Source organism: Tamandua tetradactyla, chromosome 5 (assembly GCF_023851605.1).
Source record: "Tamandua tetradactyla isolate mTamTet1 chromosome 5, mTamTet1.pri, whole genome shotgun sequence".
NCBI classification, from domain to species: Eukaryota; Metazoa; Chordata; class Mammalia; order Pilosa; family Myrmecophagidae; genus Tamandua; species Tamandua tetradactyla.
Genome location: NC_135331.1, coordinates 7,126,315 through 7,149,905, shown reverse-complemented (window position 1 = coordinate 7,149,905; position 23,591 = coordinate 7,126,315). Strand labels below are relative to the sequence as shown.

The following is a 23,591-nucleotide window of genomic DNA, read 5'->3' as shown; positions in this document are numbered from 1 at the left end:
TAGCTCCTCCGGCACACAACTCTGAGTTCTGGCTTGGTTAACATCTCATGGGAAGGCACATGGTGACATGTGCCAGGCTCTGTCCGTGTCAAGGCATCTGCTTTCTCTGTCGTCACTCCAAGGATCTCCAAACATCCACATCTCTTACAGCTCTGAGACAAATGCTCCCCAAGCATCTGTGTTAGCTCTGAGCGCTTTCCCTGCCTTAAAGAAAACTAATCGAGACTCACCTGGAATGGGCGGAGTCACATCTCCACCTAATCAAAGATCCCACCAGCAGCCCCGGCTTCTCACATCTCCATGCAAATAACCCAATCAGAATTTCCACCCTAAACAATAGATGTGCCCCTACAAGATTGGATTTGTAAAGACAACATCACTTTTCTGGGATACATAATAATTTCAAACCAGCACACGGCAAATACTTAAAGTTCTAGGGAATTACTAGGTTATAAGAAGAGCAAAGCATTTCAGAATTTGGAAATAACAACTGAAGAGGAGTAAATGTAATTGTTCTAAAGGTTTACACTTTATGATTTAATTTTTTACAAGCATTTTAAATGAATTTACTTTTGTTAATAAAAGCATTTGACAGTTGTTTTATATTGGGGTCGCAAACTATAGCAGAAGTTCTCTTTACCTTTACACCTCATTACGATGAGGTCAGTTAACAAGTAGAACATAATTTGTATGCTTGCCTGGTTTCTCCTTTAAAGTTCTTTTTGTTGGAGATGAAGTTCTGACTTATAGCTGACCACCTGTACTTTTGGAGAAGCTTTAAAGTAATGTAAATGTTAAATAAATTGGGTGTTATACAGATACATATTAGGATATAACATGGAAGTGAGAATATTGTTGTCTTTAGGAATTTTATACAATTGTTAAATACATGGATAATATTTTACCTATGCAAATTTAGCTAACAGAAAGATAGAAAATATTTTAATTATTAAAATATTGTTAAACATATTTTCTTTTTTATGGTGAAAAATAACATACAAAAAAAGCAATAAATTTCAAAGCATATCTCAACAGTTAGTTATAGAACAGATCTTAGAGTTTGGTATGGGTTAAAGTTCCACAATTTTCGTTTTTTCCTTTGTTCTAGTTTTCTAACTGCCAGAATGCAATATACCAGAAACAGGATGGCTTTTAAAAAGGGGAATTTAATGAGTTGCTAGTTTACACTTCCAAGGCCGAGAAAATGTCCAATTAAAACAAGTCTATTGAAACGTCCAATCAAAGGTATCCAGGGAAAGATACCTTAGTTCAAGAAGGCCGATGAAGTTCAGGGTCTCTCTCTCAAGTGAGAATGCACATGGCGAACACAGTCACAGTTTCTCTCTTGGCTGGAAGGGCATATGGTGAACACGGCATCATCTGCTAGCATCTTCTCTTGGCTTCCTGTTTCATGAAGCTCCCCGGGAGGCATTTTCCCTCTTTATCTCCAAGGATTGCTGGCTACTGGGCTCTCTGCTTCTCATGGCTATGTCCTTCTCTGCTCTCTCTGAATGGCTCTTACTCTCTAAAATGTTTCTTCTTTAATAGGACTTCAGAAACTAATCAAGACCCATCCAAATGGGTGGAGTCAGGTCTCTACCTAATCCAATTTAACTACCACTCTTGACTGGGTTACATCTCCAGCGAGATGATCTAATTAGATTCAAATATCCGGTATTGAATAGGGATTATTCTGCCTTTATGAAATGGGATTTAGATTAAAACATGGCTTTTCTAGGGGACATACATCCTTTCAAACCAGCACATCCTTCAGCTGCTCCAAGACACTGGAGACTGAAAGAAATATCAATAAAAAGATTCAGCAATCATACTCATTTGTTAAATCCTTCCTTCTCTGTATAACTCCACCTTTTCCTTTGATCTTTCTCCCAATCTTTAGGGGTATTTAGGCTATGCCCATGCTAACTTTTTCATTTTGGAAAGGGTTGTCAATAATAATATGGGTTGGGGGGATGGAACAAGTTGATGTTCTGGAGAGGCTGGTTCCTCTGGTTAAACGTCTTTTTTTAATGTAATATGTTAAACTATTTTAACACCTCACTTTTACAAGGTGAGAGAACAACTCCTTTGTAACAGTTTTCTTTAAGAGTGAGAAGATTTGGGAAAAAAGAGTGAGAAGATTTGTCTTCTGAAATAAAGGATGATAAGGTTAACATAAACATTAAGAAAAGGCTATTAACTTATTTTTAAGAGTACTCAGATGATTAAGAAAAATTTTTATGACTTTATTAAGAGCAGTTTAATAGAGAGCAGCATTGATGATAATTCATTTTTATAAACTTTCTAAAATTTTTGTAATTAGTGATTATAAACAAAACTTACTTTTTAATATTTTTCACATCCATCTGGGGCTTAAACCTGCAATTTTTCATATTTACTTAGGGCTTGTCACTCATGACTATAAAATTCACTTTTAAACTTTCTGCAATTTTCTATATCTATTCAGTTAGCAATGATTACAACAAACAAAACTCACTTTTATGTTAGGAATATGTTAGTTTACAAAGTTAACTTACCACTAGACTGTACTTGGCAGCTGGAAGCCAGTAAGGTATTCTTAAAGATCTGGGGATTATTTCCAAACTTCTCAGGCAGTACTGTTTAAGTGGGTGGAGTAGGAATTTTATCCTTAAATTCCTGCCCCTTAACAACAAATAAGTATTGAGAGTGAGGGTGATGAGGGATACTAAAATGTGTTTTTAAGATTTAGGACTGAACACTTGAATGCAATTAGGGGTTATTCTCGTGCTAGCCCTGGGATACCCTCATTCCATATGTACAGGTAGATTTGCTTACGGAGCTTCTCCGGGAAGCCAAGAGGCCTGGATCTAGTAGGGGCCTCAGGACAAATGAGCGGGTAAACACTAGCTGGGGTTCCTAGTAGTTTTAAGGTGGTGGCGCATTCGGGGACAGTGAGAAATTGATGGGACACTAGAACGTCCTTGAGCCTACAAAGGAGAGGGACAAAGAAGGTTCCAGTTTGCGCTTTACCGTCAACTCCCATAACTAGACAAGCCCGAGGAGAGCTGGGCCCCCAGTGGCAGTTCAGGACGAGTGACTGCGATCAAGAGCGAGGGTTGCTCAGGGAGAACTCCTGTCTGGGGGATACCCAGGCTCTCAAGGTGACTGCGCTCAGCCGACGAGATCCAAGGAGGTCCCCGCCCCGCCCCACTGCTCGGCTCTAATTGGGCACACCTTTCTCTGGATCCTCTTTGGGATTGGCCGAGAGGCGCGTCCCAGGCGTCGCAGCGTCTTGCGATTGGTTGGCGTTCGTACCGGACCTCGCGGCACGGTGGCTCTGGGCTGATATGGGCTCAGCCCTTCGTCAGCCAATCAGCGGGCGAGCGGATTGTGGTGCGTACGTGGTGCCGGGATCCCTCCGCCGTTGCTGACGCGCGCGCCTGTCTGGGGCGGGGCTGGAGGGGCGGGGCCTAGCCGGGGGCGGGGGAGCCGAGGGCTGGTCGCCGAGCCACGTGGAGCCGCCGCAGTCACAGCCCGGGTGCCTCGAAGGGGCGTCTCCTACTGCTGGTGGGGGTCCTGGCAACCTGAACATCTCGCAGGACGTCCTGAAGATGAAATATAAAAAGTAATCATGATTACAAATCAGTGAAAGAAATAATGGAACGCTAATAAAAATAAAACGGTTGCTTAAATTGCCCAAAATGCCCACAAGAAATGGCCAGATTGCTCTTAAACCCGGGAAGCCAGGACCCTGCGCCTGGCATTTCGCGTCCTGCACGAGGACTGCCTGAGCGCTGCTCTGTGCCCGAGGGAGACGGGCTCTGCCGAGCTGGAGCTTCGCTTTAGATGGCGATAAGTGCTCGGGCTAAAGCAAGGGGAGAATTTGGGGCTCCTTTGAATTGTGACCGAATGCTGTGAAATGGGGATGGGGGCGGGGAGGGAGGAGAGGTTTCCAAACTGGGAGCTCCTCTCTTGAGACCTGGATATATGCACAGCAGATGGCCAAGAAAAGGAAAGGGACATTTGTGTACTCGTGGGACACACTGGGGACTTTGTACTTTTCGTGATCCTTTTCCCCGAAAGCCTGGCTTCTGAAGATTGAACTTCACATTTACTTACGAGAAGGAAGGCAAACGAGGCCGAGGGTGGAGAGTCACCTCCTGTCACCTCGTCTTGCACTGTTATAAACGAGCAGGGGTGCTACCCGCAGCATGCCACGGGAAGCTGCTGGTGGCTTTTCCGGCTGGTTTCAATCTCCCTAGGATTAGATGAAGCTTCTGCTTGTGGGAACGCCTTTGTTTCCCCACCAGCAACGGGTTTGCTAGGGTTAGCAGCGCCCCCGTGCTTTTTAGGGTGTTCTATCTGGTGATGCCCAGTTGCTGGGAGCAAGCTGGCATCCACACAAACGCAGCCCTGGCCTCTGGGCATGTGCCGGGAGCCCACAGGGGCAGACCCCTGGCAGCCGGGCGAATAATGCATTCTCGGACCCAGGGCTTACTGCACGCCCACCACGTGGTGACACAAGCAACTTCCTTGTAATGGGGAGGAGAAAGGAAATAATAACGGAGGGAGCGAGTTAATAATCAACGTGATTTAGCTTTGCACTGTGAAGGAAATGAGAGAGAGAGAGAGTGCCTTTGGAGGCGCGGGGAGGAATGTGTAGTTGACAGGCTGGGGACTCTTAGAGGGGGTGACATTTGAATTAATGACAAATCTCATTATATTTGTCACAGCAGGAGAGGTCTGATTCAGAAAATCAACAGCCCAGAAGCCAATCGGCCAAATCATCAGTTCACTGGGTTTGCCAACTTGGCCAGCTTTAATAATGTACAAAAAACATAAAACAAAACAAAAAACCCACAAAAATGTGTTTTATGGCTGAATCTTCTTGAACGCATTCATTGGCTAAGAGTATAGTCTTCCGAGTTTTTCTTAAATGTAAACTATGCATCATGGATATTCTCGTACTGTTTATTCCGGGGACGCAGCCAGAGCCGGAGGGGCTCTGCAAGGCTCCGGCCGTCCTTGCCTGTCCCTGGCTTGTGAACGCCGGCAGAGGGGCGTGGGGAGGGGTCTCTCCCGGGCACCGCTGTAGCCCCCGCGTCCCCCCCCCCCCACGCTTTTGCATCCGTCGAAAACAATTTGTGCAATGAATGTGTTCCACAGCGGGGCCTTAGCCTCGGGCAGCTTTCCGGGCTTCGAGAAAGAAGGCAGAAAGCAAGTGATGACGTGGGGTGGGGACAGGACTGGGGCCAGGTGGGCGCCTGGAAGGGTCTTTATAAACCCTGCCTTTTACTTCCTTACCCCGGGGGTCTTCCCTGTGCCAGGCTCTGTGCTGGGCACCAGCCATAATGCTGAACAGAAAGAACTAAGGCTGCTCTTCCGGGGCGGACCCCCTAAGCAGGAGACAGGTAATAGGTGAGCAAAGATTTTTTTTTTTGTAACCTGGTGGCAGGTGAGAATTCTACCACTGAGCCATCATCGCACTGCCCGTGAGCAAAGATTTGAACTATACAAGGAACAACTGAACTCCTTCTCCGCACAAAAACCGGAAACATGGCAGACAAGATTAAGGTGTCTTTTGACACCGCCCCCCAATTCCTGAGCCCATTTTCCCTCCCCGGGAGGCAATCACCGTTATGAGTTTAGTAGAGAACCTTCTAGGTGGTTTTTTTTTCTGACACACACGCGCACACACACACACACACACACACACACACACATATATATATATATATACATACATATATATATATCATGGCTTAGGAAAAAAATACATATATATTATATAGCTCTACATATAATGTAGAGCTCTATTATATTAACTCTACAAAGAAAATACATATAGTTGAACACAAATGGAGTCCTGAATATATTTTTTCTGGAGCTGTAACACCATTTTCAGCTCCCTTTCCTCCCTCTGCAGCCTGTCTTTTAGAACCAATATATTTAAAATAAAATTTAATTTATTTTAAGTTGTGTTAAAATGTGCATAACACAGGAAAACCATTGCAACCATTTTTCTTTTTTTGGGGGGGGGGAGAACAGGTGGAGTGCATGGCCGAGAATCCCACCTGCATAGAAGCAGGTTCTACCACTGAACCATACTTGTTGCAGCCACTTTAAGTAGACAGTTCTTTGATATTAAGTATATTGACAAGCCCGCGTCACTTTCACCACTCTCTGTTTCCCGCCCACGGTCATCATCCCAAACCAAACCTCAGACTCACTTAGCAGTTCTCCATTTCCTTCTCCGCCCCCACCCCTGTGACCATAATTCTACTTTCTGTCTTGCAAATTTGCTTTACTCCGAGTATTTCCTATATGCGATGTCATACAGCGTTCACTGCTGCGTGGTATTCCACCAGACGGCAATGGCATGGCAATAGATCTTCAGTCGCTGGCCGCTATCCCGTGGAGGACCCTGGGGTGTGGGGCTGCATTTTCTCACTGTGCGCTCTCACGGTTGCAGAGGAAGGAGATGGCTGAACTTTGAACACCTCTCCAGGCACCTCTGGCTCTTGGAGAACTGACCAGGTTTCCAGAGCTCCTCGGCATCCACCCCACCCCCTCAGGCACACTTTCTCAGCTCATCCTTCCTTCTGGTTTTTAAAATCTGAAGTATTATATTTGTGTGTTTATCATGTCTCCGCCACTCTGTTGGCTTTGTGAAAGCACTTAAACAATACCCGGCTATGGTAGGTGCTCAATAAATAAATATGTGTCAAATGAATGAATTAATCTGTGATTTCGGATTGAGGCCTGCTGCAGAATTCATGTAAAAACATGGGAAAGGGTTTCCTTTTCACATTTTCTCACTATTTTGCTTTAATTTAAATATATTTAAGAAAATGTGGAGTGATGAAGCAGCAAGGAGGAATACCTGGATTTCAGGACTAGTCAGAACATCCTTGCCTCTCCTCCTGTAATTGGTGTGCCATAAATCCCCAGTTGTGATTACTTTGGCACATGCAGATTTAGGCTGTTAAATTGGATAATCCGGATGAAAACAGATTGAAATGCAAGCCAGGCAATGTAGGTGAGGCACGTGGGCTTGGTGGGGACTAGGGCAAATTAAGGTGCACATACTCATTTCCAGGAGCAAAAGCTGCTTCTGAGCGCCTGTCAATTGTCACTATGTGACATATGTGGGTTTGATGTTGCCCAAACTTCTGAGTTTCCAAAAAGAGCCAGAAATCCATATTCTAAAGTCAAATCTCCTAATTTTTAAACATTAAGTCAACAAGACATTCAAAACCCTTTACAATGAGGGGCAAGCAAAACACTCTTGAAGCAGTATCCATGTGATGGGATCACTGCCTTGTAACTTCTGATAGAGGCTGTTCAGTTGTTTTTTTAAATTATGGAAACGCGTATGCAACATAAAACCTCCCATCCCAACCCCTCCAAAGCACACCATTCAGTTGGATTAAAATGCTGGATGAGAGTGGTGTGATGGTGGCTCAGTGGCAGAGTTCTCACCTGCCAGGCTGGAGACCCGGGTTCGACTACCGGTGCCTGCACATGCAAAAGAAAGAAAGAAAGAAAGAAAATGCTGTATTAAAAAAACATGCACAATGCTACAACACTCTCACAGACTCTAACTTTCCCTTCACCCTAAACAGAAACTTATAGTCATTTTGCAAGTCTCCTGCCCATCACCTCTAGGAATCTGTACTCTACACTCTTTCTCTATGCGTCCGCATATTGTATTTTTTTCTGTGATTACTATGGGGCTTACAATTAACATCCTAAATCTGTAACAATCTAGTTTGCGTTCACACTAACTTAAGAACCTCAACAGTATGTTCCCCCACATTTATGTAGTTCTTGTCATAAATCACATATTTATACATCATGATTCCAAAACCAGTGAAGCCCACGTGCCTCACCTACATTGCCTGACTTGCCTTTCAATCTGTTTTCATCCAGATTATCCAGTTTAAGAGCCTAAATTTTCACGTACCAAGTATTCACACCTGGCGATTTATCACACCAATTAAAGGAGAGGCAAGGATTTCTGACTAGTCCTGGAACCCAGGTATTCCACCTTGTTGCTTCATCACGCCACATTTTCTTAAATATATTTAAATTAAAGCAAAATGGTGAGAAAAGGTGAAAAGGATCAATGGTTTTGGATTCAGTGATTTATCACTATATTTTATACATCTGCCTTTTAGATCCTGTAGGAAATAAAAAGTGGGGTTACAAGCAAAAATACAACATTACTAGTATTTATATTCATCCGTGTCATCTTTGCTGAAGATCTTTATTTCATCATGTGGCTTTAGTCAGTCATCTAATGTCCTTTCCTTTCAACCAGGAGAACTTCTTTAGCATTGCTTGTAGTGTTGATCCAGTGGTGATGAAATCCCTCAACTTTTGTTTATTTAGGAATGTCTTAATTCCTCTCTTATTTTTGAAAGACAGTTTGCTGGATACAGAATTCTTGCGCGGCAGTCTTTTGCTTTCAGCTCTTGAAATATGTTTTCCCACTGCCTTCTTGCCTCCACGGATCCCCTGAGAAACTGGAACTTAATCATATTGAGGCTTCCTTGTACCCAACATATTGCTTCTCTCTTGCAGCTTTCAGAATTCTCTCTTTATCTTTGGCCTTCTACAGGTTGATTATAACATAGCATGCTATAGGTCTTTTTGGGTTTATCCTGTTTGGAATTCATTGAGCATTTTGAATGTATATGCTCATGTCTTTTCTTAATTTTGGGAAACTTTCAGCCATTATTTCCTTGAATATTCTCTCTTCTCTTCTAGGACTCCCACAGTCATATTAGTGGTACACTTGATGGTGCCCCTAGGTTCACTTTTCCTCATCCATTGCTTTTCTTGGGGGGAGCGGGGAGGGGGGAGGGACAAACATCCTTTGCTTTTTGCTCCTCAGACTGGATGATTCCAATGGTCTTATCTTCAAGTGCATGGATTCTTTCTTCTGCAAGCTCCAATCTGCTGTGGCACCCCTCTAGAGAATGTTCAGTTTCTGTAACTGTGGTCTCCAGCTCAGTTTAGTTCCTTTTCGTAATTGCCATTGCTCTACTGATAATCGTTTTGTGTTCACCTATCATTTTCCTGATTTCTTTTATTTTGGCCATGTTTTCTTTTATCTCTTTGAGCGTATCTAGGACCATTTTAAAAAAGTCTTTGGAATGTCCCAGTGTTGATCCTCTTAATTGATGGAAAACTAAACTAACTTTTGATCTGCCATAATCTCTTGGAATATGCTAAAGCAGTCATTAGAAATACCCTCCATGTCTTTTCCATTGATATGTTACATCCTTGAGGTGTAGTCAATACATCATCATATAGGAATGGATTAAACTGAATGAGATCTTTCCTCTTCATTTCAGTGGTTGCTATTATAGGCATAAAAAATAATGTAAAATCTTCATTGGCAATATTTACTGTTAATGTGTCAGGTCCAATTATCTTTTTATGGATAAGAGGCCACAGATACAATCCTTTAATGTACAATTTCAAAATCCAGAAAGCTTTGAAAAAATCCGATGTATTTTATAATACTTTACTGCATTATAATACTTGGGTGTGTTATAAAACACATATAGGAGCAAAACCTGATTTGATTTAGTGTGACAATCCATGCCTTTCAGAGCAGAAGTAATTTGTTTTTGATTACTGAGTGCCTCTCTAGAATTGAACATGTTTTTATAAAAAGTGAGTTTGCACCATAACACCTTTATGCAATTAGAAATATCCTGAATTATGAATCACATCTAGCCCTAAGGGCTTTAAATGAGGGACTGTGGACCTCAATAGGTTCTGCATTATATTTATTTAGTAGGTGAACAATATTGTACATATGGTGTAGCAAACTCAGTATTTTAAAATCATAGCTTTTGGGGGCCAAGTCTTCAACTGTAGACTTTTTAATGGCACACTAACAGGTAATCAGGACTCCTCGCAACATAACGCAGAGAGTTAACAAAACATACGTGCCTTTTTTTTTTTTGCATGGGCAGGCACTGGGAATTGAATCCAGGTCTCCAGCATGGCAGGCGAGAATTCTGCCACTGAGCCACGTGGCCTGCCCCATACATGCCTTTTCACTTCCATACTTCCCCTATTGTAATTCTTGTTTACTTGTTCTGTATCCCTTATCCATATCTAGATGAGATGGCAGGAGCTGCAACCTTTAATCTAATTTACCAGTGATTCAAAGTGTGCTTGTCAGTGCTTGGTGCAAAACAGGCACTTGAGTAAAATAATAATTGGAGAGTAGAATACATTTATAAAAATAAATTTATGAACAAATCATTCAAGGTACTTTAGGAAAATGCAGGTGCTACTCTCATTCATTCTTCAATGACTCCTTTCATGATTTAAAGCTCCTTTTAGTCTTTTCTCACCAAAATATTTTAACATCTGTTGATGCACTGACATTTTTACTGTGACTATAATCATGCTTATTATGTCTTAGAAAAATTATTTTTTGGCAATTTTTCATGTCAGTGATTGTTCTTGTTTGCTAGCTGCCAGAAAGCAATATACCAGAAACCGAATGGCTTTTAAAAAGGGGAATTTAATGAGTTGCTAGTTTACAGTTTTGAGGCCGAGAAAATGTCCCAATTAAAACAAGTCTATAGAAATGTCCAATTTAAGGCATCCAGGGAAAGACACCTTGGTTCAAGAAGGCTGATGAAGTTCAGGGTTTTTCTCTCATCTGAGAGGGCACATGGCAAACACAGTCAGGGCTTCTCTTTCATCTGGAAGGGCACATGGTGAGCACCGCGTCATCTGCTAGCTTCTTCTCCTGGCTTCCTGTTTCACAAAGCTCCCCGGGAGGCAGGTTCCTTCTTCATCTCCAAAGGTTGCTGGCTGGTGGACTCGGCTTCTCGTGGCTGTGTTGTTCTCTCTGCTCTCTCAGAATCTCCCAAAAATATTTCCTCTTTTATAGGACCTCAGAAACTAATCAAGACCCACCCAAATGTGTGGAGACATGTCGTCACCTAATCTAATTTAACAACCACTCTTGACTGAGTTACATCTCTAAGGGAGATGATTTAATTACAGATTCAAACATACAATATTGAATAGGGATTATTTTGCCTTTATGAAATGGGATTTTGATTAAAACATGTTTTTTCTAGGGGACATACATCCTTTCAAATCAGCACAGTGATAGCACTTCTTTTTCTTTTAAAAATAAGTTTCAGTGTTTACTGATATTTTATCAATTAATTTGGTTGCATTTCTATTGCTGCTGATTTTTTTTTTCTTTTTTTTTGGCATGGGCAGGCACCGGGAATCAAACTGGGTCTCTGGCATGGCAGGTGAGAACTGTCTGCTAAGCTACCAGTGGCCAGCTACTATTGTACTATTTTTAGTACTATTTCCCTTAGTTCTGTTGTCCATGTTTTCCTTTAGGTTCTTGAGCTTATCTAGGATAATTTTTAAAAAGGCTTTTTTTGGCATGTCCATGTTTGGACCTTCTTGTTGATAGTTTCTAATGCTTTAATCTCCTTTGCCTGGGCCGACACTAGCCATTTCCTTGTTTGTTCTGTAACCTTTGTTGAAACAGTTCCCAGGCCTTGAGAAATGTCCAAATCAAGGCACTGCCAAGGACGTGCTTTCTGTCCAAAGCCCAGCTGCCAGAGACCCTGCACTCCTCTCTCACATGGCAGAGCACCTGTGGGCGTCCGGGGGTCTCTCCTTTCTCTTCTGAGTTTCACTGCTTTGGGGTTCTCTCTCAGCTTCTGTCCCTTCAGCTTTCAAATGCGTGATTCCGGGCCATTTCCCCGGCCACCACTTCGCTTGGGGAGGTGGAGAATCTTCAGTTCTTGACCTCCTTGGCCTATGGAACCCTAAGGCACAGGGGCTGGCAGAGAGGGGTTCTGGCCTGGGGATCTCGCCCAGTAGATTCTACTTCTGCCACAAAATACCTCCCCCTCTGCCCCCCACCTCCCACTGGACTTATCCCTGATGGATTCCTATCTTCTCGTCATCCTACCTGGGTGATGAAGGCCCTTAGGTGAACGGAGGGACCCCCAGAGGAAAGCACAGTGAAATGATCTTTGGAAATAATTGTTAGATGCTTTGGGCAGCGAGTTATGGAAACTCGGTTCACGGTGACTTTTAGGCCTCGAGAACATTGCCGATTGCCAACAAGAAGCCCCGGGTAGGCGTCCTGAGGTGCTCCGGCAACTCAGCGGGAGGATCCTTCCTCTGTGCTGCCATCCTGTTTACCGGCTTTCCTCAGCCTGGATTCTCATGGTCACAAAATAGCTGCCGCAGCTCCGCAGCAAGACTTCTCCATCAGGAAGGCCCCCAATTACCCTCCCCCTTGGCCTCATTGGCCAGAACGTGGTGACGTATATACCCCTGAGCCAATCACGTGCAAAGAAGAAAAAGGGGTCTCGTGATTGGCTTAGGCCACTGGGTCTTCAAGTGGACCCCTCCCCACTCCCCCAGAGGAGACCAGAGGTTTTCCTTAGGGATATGTGCACAGGTTCTTTAAATGAAATTAATTTACGGTTCTTCAACCTGCATATGCACCATTTTTTAATCTGCCACAGCAAGTATCTGTGTTCACAATGGCCATTCACCCACTTGAGAAAACAAAAAGCTTACTTATAATTCACCCTACCTCTTACAGTACAGTACAGAAAAACAAACAAACAAACCTGGCATCAAGTCTTCTTTTTTTTTTTTTTTTTTTTTTTTAGAGGGAGGAAGGGAAGGAAAGACAGAGAGAAGGAAGGAAGGATGGAAGGAAGGAAGGGAGGAAGAAAAGGAAACATCTTTAAACATTTTCTTGTTTTATTGTATTTTGTTTGTTTGTTTGTTTTTTACATGGGCTGGGGCCGGGAATCGAACGGAGGTCCTCCGGCATAGCAGGCAAGCACTTTGCCCGCTGAGCCACCGCGGCCCGCCCCCTAATTTTTTTTATTAATCAAAAAAAAGAAAAGAAATTAACACAACATTTAGAAATCATTCCATTCTACACATGCACTCAGTAATTCTTAGTATCATCACATAGATGTATGATCATCATTTCTTAGTACATTTGCATCGATTTAGGAAAAGAACTAGCCAAACAGCAGAAAAAGATATAGAATGTTAATACAGAGAAGAGAATTAATAAACTAATAAAAAATATATATATAAAAAGGAAAAAGAAAAAAATAAAAACAAAAGATACAAACACACAAACAAACAAAAAACCATATTTCAGGTGCAGCTTCATTCAGTGTTCCAACCTAGTTACATTACACTTAGGTATTATTGTGCTGTCCATTTTTGAGTTTTTGTATCTAGTCCTGTTGCACAGTCTGTATCCCTTCAGCTCCAATTACCCATTATCTTACCCTGTTTCTAACTCCTGCTGGTCTCTGTTACCAATGATATATTCCAAGCTGATTCTCAAATGTCGGTTCACATCAGTGGGACCTTACAGTATTTGTCCTTTAGTTTTGGGCTAGACTCACTCAGCATAATGTTCTCTAGGTCCATCCATGTTATTACATCTTAAGTACAATTTCAAGTTCAAGAAATTTAACACTGATATGAAGTCTATATTCCATTTCCCCCTATGTCCCGATAATGTCCTTTTCAGCCTTTTCTCTAATGAATCCAATTTTTTTTATTGGAAAGTAAATTGATTTATTGGTTAAGGTAGCAACTGTGGCACTGCCTGACAACAGCATAAATAAATGGAAAAATCATTAGAGATTGACTTCTAGATATTGTTTTAATTTCTTTGAAACAACATAATTTAGTACCACATGCTTAACAAGCACCCATTGTAGAAGTTGTAATTGTGAAATTAGCATTATTTGTATCTGATCAGCTATACAAAAACTCCAGTTTTCTCTTGAATGCAGATAGTACAGATTCCAAAGAATGAAGAAGAGACCACTGATTCAAGGTCGTGTTTACTAATCTAGCACCATAATTTCAGTCTTAGAATCTCCCAAGCAGCTGGAAGAAGGATAGGAAGAGGTGAGGAGGTTGGAAAAGTAAGGGTGGCCCTTGGCCCCATTTTTGTTCTAAAGCAACTCTGGTCTAGCAAAGAAGAAAACTCTTGAGGCCGGAGATGAAAACATAAGCTTTCTGTTCTGATGCTAAAGGGGAGGACAGTTAGAAGCAGTGCTTCCAGAAGGCAGCTGGAGTGGGCCTCAGGAAGGAGAGCACTTCTGCTTGGTAGTCGAGCCCTTTTTATTATCTCCAACTTTTAGCCAAGCTTGGTATGTCATACTTGTAAGCCAGATACATCCAGCCACGTTGCCAAAAGGATATCCAAACAGGAACTACTTTTTATTATCTCCAACTTTTAGCCAAGCTTGGTATGTCATAGTTGTAAGCCAGATACATTGCAGCCACGTTGCCAAAAGGATATCCAAACAGGAACTACAGCATGATGTCAAGGGAGGGAGGAGTGGGGCAAAGGGCGGCTGCAGTTTAGGGGCCACCCCACAAAAACATTTAATGTCATTTCTTTTAGGGTTTGGCATGTATTACTCAATAAGGTAAGATACAAATTGACTGTATGAGTTTCTGTTTGGGGTGATGTGCTCTTTGAAACTGTTGTGTACCCCAGACAAGCCATGCTCTTTAATCCTCCTCCAACATTGCTGGGTGAGATTTTTAAATTTTGTTTCCATGGAGATGTGTCTCCACCCATTCAAGGTGAGGCTGCTTACTGGAGTCATTTAAGAGGGAGCCGTTTTAAATTAATTTATTAATTAAAGAAAATTAACAAATGAAATAAAAATTAACATAGATAATCAGTAATTCACAATATCATCACTTAGTTGCATATTCATCATTTCTTAGAACATTTGCATCCATTCAGAAAAAGAAATAAAAAGACAACAGAAAAAGAAATAAAACGAAAACAGAAAAAAAAAATTATACCTACCATACCCCCTACCGCTCACCCTCACTGATCACCAGCATTTCAAATCAAATTTATTTTAACATTTGTTCCCCCCATTATCCACTTTTATTCCATATATTCCACTCGTCTTTTGACAAGGTAGACAAAAGGAGCATCAGACACAAGGTTTTCACAATCACACAGTCACATTGTGAAAGCTATATCATTATTCAATCATCATCAAGAAACATGGCTACTGGAACACAGCTCTACATTTTCAGGCAGTTCAGAAGGAGCCGTTTTAGAAAAAGCCTCAGAGCCCACGTGGCCAGAGACCATTGCAGATGCAAAAAGAAAACGCCCCAGGGAAGCCTTATGAAATGAGAGGCCTGGGAGAAAAAGTTAGCAAATATCACCGTGTGCCTTCCCAGCTGACAGAGGTGTTTCAGACCCAGCAGTCTTTCTTTTTTTGGGGGGTGGTGGTGCATGGTCTGGGAATCGAACCTGGGTCTCCCACATGAAAGGCAGGCATTCTAACCACTTAACTACCCATGCACCCCCCATCGGTCTTTCTTGAGCCAAAGTATCTTTCTCTGCATGCCTTAGTTTGGACATTTTTATAGCCTTAGAATTGTAAACTTGCAACTTAATAAATTCCCTTTTTGAAAGCTATTCCATTTCTGGTATACTGCATTTCAGCAGCTTTAGCAAACCAAAATAGGTGACAAAAAGGTTTTGGTAATGGATGGTGGTGATGGTAGCGTAACATCGTATATAATTAATTCACTGCCTTGTACACTTGAAAATGGTTAAACTGGCCAATTTTATGTTATGCAAATTTTACCCCAATAAATTAAAAAAATATATTTTATTAAATCACATCGGGGCATAGTTATTTCAATGCAGCCGCTCCCATCACATTTCATGTTGCAAAAATGCTCAACGTTTTTTACATCCATTTAAGTACAGGATGAAAATTTCTAAAAGTTAACTTAAAAAGCCAGGACCTCTTCCCTGGGGTTGGGCACAGTCCTTCCAGAAGAGGTTCCAAAGCTGGGATTCTGTTAGCAAGGGAGGCATGGCAGTGCTGGGGGTGGGCAGGCATGGGTGTCTGCTCTGGTGGTTTTCCTTTCGGGCTCTCGTCCTGAGACAGACATTGCAGTTTCCAGCTGTGTTGCAGCAGTGGTGTGCTCTCTAATACGTGTATAAAGAAATATCATTTGTTGGAAAAAAGAAGGGAGAAATAAGACCACGTTTTCTGAGCATACTGCCTAGTCTTGGATGGTCCTGACTTTCACCCTCTCCCAGCCCATTTGTTTGGGCTTTTCTTGGGAAACTCTGCTATTTGCAAATATCGATGACTTCCAGGTGAAATCCCTTTCAACATATTCCAGACACCTCAATCTGTTTATGCGGCTTACTGTATTTGTGAATGGCCAACTGTATAATACCGAGAACTTTATGGAAAGAAAACGGAGTACAGGTCATTTAGAGATGGAAGGGAGAGCAGAAGGTCAATTCCAACGAAAGGACGTGGAGGACAGCTGTGTCATGACAGCGTGAGTGCCTTTGGCCAGGTGAGGAGATGTAGAAGCTTTATCTGAACTGGATCAGGGAGGCTTGCGTTTTTTATTCCCTAAGTACCTACAATAGGATGAGGACGCTCAGATCAGGAAGGTTGGTATAACCAAAGAGCAGCTGAAGCCTTAAATAAAAAATGAGTAACAGGAAAAGACAGGGAACCTTGAGACTAACGTGAAATTAAGTCTAAGTGAAGGTCCTTGATCTAGAAGGGCTTCCCGGCTCCGTCCCCACTTTCATGACAAGGCTTTTCCTAAAGCTACCTCTTCTAGCCTCTCTGGTCTTAAAAAGGACATGGCGATAGCACAGCATTTTGAATGTCATTAATGCCACTGAATTGTAGGCTTAAAAATGGTGAGAATGTATTAAGCTTCCCCACCTTGGGAATTCCTGATAATCTTGCAAGCATTGGGGACTACCAATTTAATAAGCCAAGCCCTCGATCTTGGGGTTCGCCCTATGAAACTCATTCCTGCAGAGGAGAAGCCAAGCTACTTGTAATTATGCCTAAGAGTCGCCCCCAGAGAACCTCTTTTGTTGCTCAGAGGTGGCCCGTCTCGTTCTCTAAGTCAACTCTGCAAATAAACTCACTACTCTCGCCCCTACGTGGGACGTGACTTCCTGGAAACACAGGACATGAGTCCCAGGGAAGAACCAGGCCCTGGCATTGTGGGATTTAGGATTCCTTTGTGACCAAAAGGGGGAAAAGAAATGGAACAAAATAAAGTTTCAGTGCCTAAGAGATTTCAAATAAAATCGAGAGGTCTTTCTGGAGGTTATTCTTATGCCTTATAAAGATATTTCTTTTTAGTTCCTAGCGCATTAGAATAACTAGAAGAAAATACCTGAAGCTGTTGAACTGTAATCCAGCAGACTTGATTCTTAATGATGATTGTATAACTGTATAGGTTTTATCGTGTGTTCGTGTGATTGTGAAAACATTGTGACTGACCCTCCCTTTACCCAGGGTACAGGCAGATGAGTATAAAATAAAGACAATAAATCAATAAATCAATAAATAAAGGGGTGGGCAAAGGGTATGGGATATTTTGGATGTTCTTTTAAATTTTTATTTTATTATTATTATTTTTTGGAGTACTGAAAATGTTCTAAAATTGATTGTGGTCATGAGCACACAAATACATGATAATACTGTCAGCCATTGATTGTATACTCTGGATAGAGTATATGGTGTGTGAATATATCTCAATAAAATTGCATTGAAATGGTTAAAATGGGAAATTATAGGTTATACATATATTTGTTACCACAATAAAATTTTAAAACAATAACAACAAACTCCCTGTTCTGGTCTGCTAGCTGCCGAAATGCAATATAGGAGAAACGGAATGGCTTTTAAAAAGGGGAATTTAATGAGTTGCTAGTTTACAGATCTAAGGCCGAGAAAATGTCCCAATTAAAACAAGTCTATAGAAATGTCCAATCAAAGGCATCCAGGGAAAGATACCTTGGTTCAAGAAGGTCGATGAAGTTCAGGGTCTCTCCCTCAAGTGAGACGGCACATGGCGAACACAGTCAGGGCTTCTCTCTCAGCTGGAAGGGCACATGGCAAATATGGCGTCATCTGCTAGCTTTCTCTCCTGGCTTCCTATTTCATGAAGCTCCCTGGGAGGCATTTTCCTTCTTCATCTCCAAAGGTCACTGGCTGGTAGACTCTCTGCTTCGTGGTACTGCAGCATTCTCTGCTCTCTCTGAATCTCTCATTCTCCAAAATGTTTCCTCTTTTATAGGACTCCAGAAACTTATCAAGACCCACCCAAATGGGTGGAGACATGTCGTCACCTAATCCAGTTTAACAACCACTCTTGATCATATCACACCCCAGGGAGATGATCTGATTATAGTTTCAAACATACAGTATTGAATAGGGATTATTCTGCTTTTATGAAATGGGATTTAGATTAAAACATGGCTTTTCTAGGGGACATACATCCTTTCAAACCAGCACACTCCCCAAAATGGGGTTTGGAAACCTTGCTTCTAACTACCAAGCCGGGCCTTTGGTGGATGTGGAAATTGCATGCAAAGAACAAAGAAATACACAAATGTGAACGATGGGTTTTATTTGGGGGAAAAAAAAATGGATCTGCGGGAAGCAAAGTGGTGCCTGAAAAGGCACATTCAAAGGCCTGTGTGTGTCTAGGAGAGCACCTTTTGGCCTGTGTCCCACCTCTCCCTTGGGTTTCCCCATGGGTGCTGCAAGTGGTTGGGTGGGCCAAGCAAGAGGAATAAAGAATGAATCAATGGAGCCATAGGAAGGGATGAACTCTGCTCCATGCGCCAACATGGGTGAGCCTTGGAAACATTGTGCCGAGTGGGAGAAGCCAGATATGAAAAGTCAAACATTGTATGGTTTCACTGATATGGAAAAACCAGAACATGCCAATACATAGAGACAGAAAGTGGATTCGAGGTTATGGGTGTGTGTGGGGGGAACGGGGGGGAGTTAATACTTAATGGGTACAGAGTTTCTGTTTGGGGTGACGGGAAATTTTGGTAATGGGTGGCAGTGATGGTAGCATAACACTGTGAATATGATTAATGCCACTGAATTGTATACTTAAATGTGGTTAAAATAGGAGATCTTATGTTGCATATACATTGCCATAAAAATTAAGAAAATAAAATCATGGACACCAGAAAATAAAAAAAGAGAATGAATCAAGTGTGTGTGGGGTATATCAATCCAATTCCACTGCCCAACCTCCCATGAGAACTGGTCAACTCACCATGAGCTTCTGAACTTCCGTGCTGCGTGGGGGCTGCATTCATGCTTCCCACAGCTGGATCCCATTGTCTGCGACAACTGTAGGCCAGGCACTGGGGAGCCCGTGGTGAAAAAGTGGTAAAGCAGTAAGCATAAAGGCACAGATCTCTCAAAGATGAAGGTCTTTCATTTTTGACATGGTGGAAATGGGGTCATGCCTTCACCCAGCAGCTAACTTGGAGACAAAAAGCTAAAAGTGGTCCCAGGCAGGGGAGAGGGTCTATGTGGAAGTTGCACTGATATAGCAAGCACCCTGTTTCAGGTTAGATTCTATGTTTATTCGTGGTGACTGGGAGATTAAATGGTGAGGGTGGGAGGTTGCTTCATAAAATTCCAGCAATACGAAAACATCTGTTGTTGGGGAAAGCGGATTGGCTTGCTGTGAGAATAAATTAAGACTGTTAACATGGGAAGGTCGCTAGCACAGAACCAACGTACATTAGGCATACAATAAAGACACCTTCAAAAAATATACTGTTTCTTCTCTCCATTTACAGTCTCCATAGACATCCTGGTCTAGCTGTAATCTGTCATCTGTGGAACATCTCCGAACGTCATCGGACCATCTGTTGTCACATCTCTTGCAACATCAGGATGAATACATCTACCTGTTTCTGCCTTTGGCAGGTAGAGATTATTCTAAAGGCATCACCCAGAGGGGATCATACTATGACTACAGTCAGACCATGTACTTCTTCTGCTCAAACCCTTCAAGGATCTCATCTCATCCAGGGCAGAAGCCAGAGTCTTCCAATGGTCTGTAGCCCCCTTCCCTTCACTGACTTTATCTTCTCCGACCTCACCTCTCTCCACTGTTCTCTGAGTGCTCAGAACACTCTGCAGATAATGATACCCTACTCACCTTCACCGTCATTGGTACAGCTCACCTTCTCGAAGAGGTCTTCCTTGGCAATCCTATTTAAATTAAAACACCCCTCCCCTGCATTCTCTCCATAGCACTTAGTATCTTTTATTATGCATATTGTATATTCTTCTCCCATGCATATTATAATCACCCTTGGTATATATGCATGCTATTGTATGTATCGCACGCTGTTTAAGATTATTCTCTGTATTAAGAAGTAGTTACTTAATCGTTCTGTCTGCCTCCCTACCCCTTTCCCCCACTCCTTTCTGCTTTGTTCAATCGCTGTATCCGGAAAGCACCTTAAAGCGCTTGGAATACAGTAGGCGCTCAGCAAATATTTGCAGTGACAACAAATCACCAGTGAATGAGCAAATTGTGTCAACGGCCCAGCAGCCCGTGACGCCGAGCGTCTCTTGCTGCCTTAACCCCTTCCAGCCCCAGGTGAGGGGAGGGCGGGCAGCGCGAGCTCAACGCGCCTGCGCAGCCCCGCCCCAGCCCGGGAGCGCGGGTTCGAGCCCCGGGGCCAGCACTCTTTTGTGCGCGCTCGGCGGAGGGTTACCAAGCCGCAGGAAGATAAAGTACGCGAGGAGGCGGGCCTTGCTGGGGGCGGAGCTTGTGAGGGGCGGGGCGCGCCGAATGTCCCGCGCGGGGCGGGGGCGCCACGCTCAGTCAGCGTCCTTTTGCCACCGGCGCCGCCGGCGCCGCGGTCCCTGCTCGCGCCCCGCGTCGGACGCCTCTCCGCGGCCCCCTCGCCCCGGCCCAGCCGCGGTCCCGGCGCCGCCCGCCGCAGCCATGTCGAAGGAACCGCGGACCGAGCGGGAGGAGATCGTGGAGTGCCAGGTGATGTGGGAGCCCGACAGCAAGAGGAACACGCAGATGGACCGCTTCCGAGCGGCAGTCCACGCTTCCTGCGGCCTGGCGCTGGGTGAGTGCGGGGCGCGCCGCCCCGCGCCGCCTCTGGGGTCCCGGGCCTTCCTGGAATCGGGGTTCCCCTCGGGGGGGGGGTCGGAGGGATCACCTCCGGAAGAGGGGGGCGCCCCTCTCCTGGGCCACCGGATCGTCTTCGGCTCTCAGGCTCCCTCCTGGCTGTTGGGCTGGACACCTGGTTTCCAGTTTCCTTCTTCGGGGTTTTGGGGGCGCCTCCTCTGACAGCTGGGGTTCCCTCTCCAGAGGGCGCGGGCCTGCTGGCCGGCTCCCATGTGGGGCTGCCGTCTCCCTGGCAGGTCCGTTCTGTGGCCGCCAGGTCTCCTCTTTGCCTTCTCGGCCTTCCCACCCGGAGGTGCGCCCCGCCTTCCTGGGGTCCTGGCCTCAGCGGGGATGGGGTGCCCCCCCGCAGACAGGGCCTTTCAGACCGCGGCTTTTACCCCCTGTTTGGGGGCGGGGGGAGGTTGCTTGCGGGACCACCTTACTGATGGGTCTTGCTGGAAGGTGAGCCCAGTTTTCCTGTGCCTGGGAGAAGGGCCCACAGGTTGGAGCCCCGCATAGGGATTAGGCTAGAACCCCTTTCTCTCAGACGGACTCTAGTTAGGACCCTCCTTCCAGCCACCACCTGGCCACATGCGGGCAGCGCAGGGCATCCTTTCTGGGCTGAGAGGCACCACCATGGACCCCTTCCCGGGCTCCAGTGCTTTGTCCAGCTGCCTTCCTGGCACCCCCTGACCCTAGGCATCTGGTACTCATCTTGACCTCTTTCTCCCCTTCTCATCCGCTCACTAGCTGCAGGGACTGCTTGTCTCTGTCCACAGTTTCACCGTCTTTAGCTACACAGAGATGGAGACCTGAGTCACCTGCCTTGCATCACGGAGCCTCCTCCCCTGTAGCATCCCCTCCCTGTCTGCCTGCTTTTCCATTTTGCTGCATCAGTTCTCCTGGGGACCCTCAGTTCTTTTTCCCTGAACAGGAGTTTCACGCTTCCTGCTTCTCCTCCCTTCCCCGATCAGTACACTCCATGTACTTTGCCAGAGTATTCTGGAGGCACAGGCCTGACGTTGTCACCCCTTGGCCCCGAGGCTTACAGTGCCTCCTTCTTGGCTTTGGGATTGCAGACTGTGTCACCTGGTGGCCAGCGAGGCCCTCCCCGGCTTCCTCAGCATCGCACCTGTCCTACTCACTCGAGCCCGAGCACCTTGGGGACAGGTGCTCTGTCTTACGGTCATCCTGGGAGCCCAGGGCCTTCCAGGTGCTTGTAGTTGGGCGGTAGACATGTGTCGAATGTGGGGAGAGCTGGAAGGCGGCTGCAGCACATACCTCTGTGTTCCTTGCCGTGATGCCCTCTCTTCCTCTGCCAGCGATAACCCTGCTTTCCTGGTGCTTGTGTAGCCCTGATGCCTTCTGAAATGATTTTCTATAAGGTAGGTGAAACCTCCTTCCTCCATGGAAGGGGGTGAAGAGAAGGGATCTGTAATCCGACTACCTGGATTTCGCACGTGGTCTCACTGCTTACTAGCTGTGTGATGGACAGAAAGTGATTGCACGTCCCTGCACCTCGGTTTCTCATCTGTGAAATGGAATACTAAGAGGGCAGTGAGAGCTGATGATCCAGGCCCTTGGTGTGCAGTTGGCCTGTGGGGATAACCCAATTCCAGGGTAGCTCTCCCCTCTAACCTCCTCTCCATTCTCCAAGCTTCTGCCCTGGGCCAGATTTACCTGCAAACACGTTTCATGTGGCTCACACGCTGTCGAATCCCTGGATTTAAGGTTGGGAGACCACATCTGCAAAGTAAGACCTCCAGCTTGGGTTGAAAACCCGAAGCCTTTTGAAGTTGGCGATGCATTCCGTGTGGCAGGCATCAGCCAGGTCTGGGCGGGCTGCCTGCTTTGGACTGCAGAGGGGACGTTTAGAGCTTCATCCCTGGGGTCCCATCCGCACCCTGCTGCTCCCATGGTTAACACCCAGTTGCTTCTCACCTTTTTTCGTGCTTGGCCCCTCGAGGCCCTTGGGTGTGCAGTATGCTTTAATTTCCGGCTCCACGTTTTTCTCTTTGAAAAATTTTCTGTTCCTTCCCCAGGTGTTGAAGCGTAGCTCTCCTAGTGCAGGTCACTTGTACTTCCTGCTTTGCCTCTTCATTTCCTTCTGAACTTTCTTAGTGTTTGAAGACAGCGTCTGTGAACTTGGGCCCTTGGCCACGCCCCTGGCGGTAGCTTGCGAGTAGCTGCTCTGCAGCGGCAGTGAGATCCCGGGATCTACTTAGGGAACAAGGCACCCGTGCCCACGCCCCTCCTCAGCTTCCTCCAGCGCCCAGCATGGGCATTGAGCGGCTCACCGAGAGCTCATCTCCCCAGACCAGGGTGGGCAGGAGGCTTTCACCCTGGGCTTCAGGAGGACTGTACCAAGTGTCTGTCTTCCTGTGTACCACAAGCTGCAATCGCCTGTACGTGTAAGCAGCTGGGATAGAGTTGCCTACAAAGGAAAAGGCCCAGTTCTTCCTATCCGCTAGCTTATGTGGAGTTGGGATGAGAAAGCTCATGCACAGGTGGCAGGAGCTTCTAGTTAAATGATGAGCGCCCAGTGACTGGGATTAGAG

General features: G+C 44.8%; 2 protein-coding genes across 9 annotated transcripts in view; one reads left to right on the top strand and one right to left on the bottom strand.

Moving 5' to 3' along the window:
- Positions 1–1,146: 1,146 nt before the first annotated feature.
- LOC143683501 (uncharacterized) lies at positions 1,147–20,346 on the bottom strand. Of its 5 annotated transcripts, none has more exons than XR_013175496.1 (4): positions 20,062–20,346; positions 19,162–19,252; positions 7,465–7,500; positions 1,147–3,587 (listed from the first exon to the last, which is right to left on the bottom strand). XR_013175496.1 is itself a non-coding variant. In XM_077159559.1 (3 exons), exons 1-3 carry the CDS (start codon positions 20,198–20,200, stop codon positions 3,347–3,349), a joined length of 471 nt encoding a protein of 156 aa, XP_077015674.1. In that variant the 5' UTR covers positions 20,201–20,346; the 3' UTR covers positions 1,147–3,346. The 5 variants fall into 5 exon arrangements, 1 of the variants encoding a protein (XP_077015674.1); XR_013175494.1 differs by lacking the exon at positions 7,465–7,500 and having other exon boundaries at positions 1,147–1,794; positions 2,538–3,587; XR_013175495.1 differs by lacking the exon at positions 7,465–7,500 and having other exon boundaries at positions 1,147–1,794; positions 3,217–3,587.
- AACS (acetoacetyl-CoA synthetase) overlaps positions 19,810–23,591 on the top strand; it is a 68,763-nt gene continuing 64,981 nt past the window's right edge. The window contains exon 1 of one of the 4 annotated variants that reach the window (XM_077159556.1): positions 19,810–19,955. In XM_077159556.1, coding sequence (XP_077015671.1) covers positions 19,886–19,955 — 70 coding nt within the window. In that variant the 5' untranslated portion in view covers positions 19,810–19,885. Of the gene's footprint in view, positions 19,956–20,780; positions 20,993–23,591 lie in introns of those variants that run through there. The other 3 variants (XM_077159558.1, XM_077159557.1, XM_077159555.1) reach the window with 3 other exon arrangements.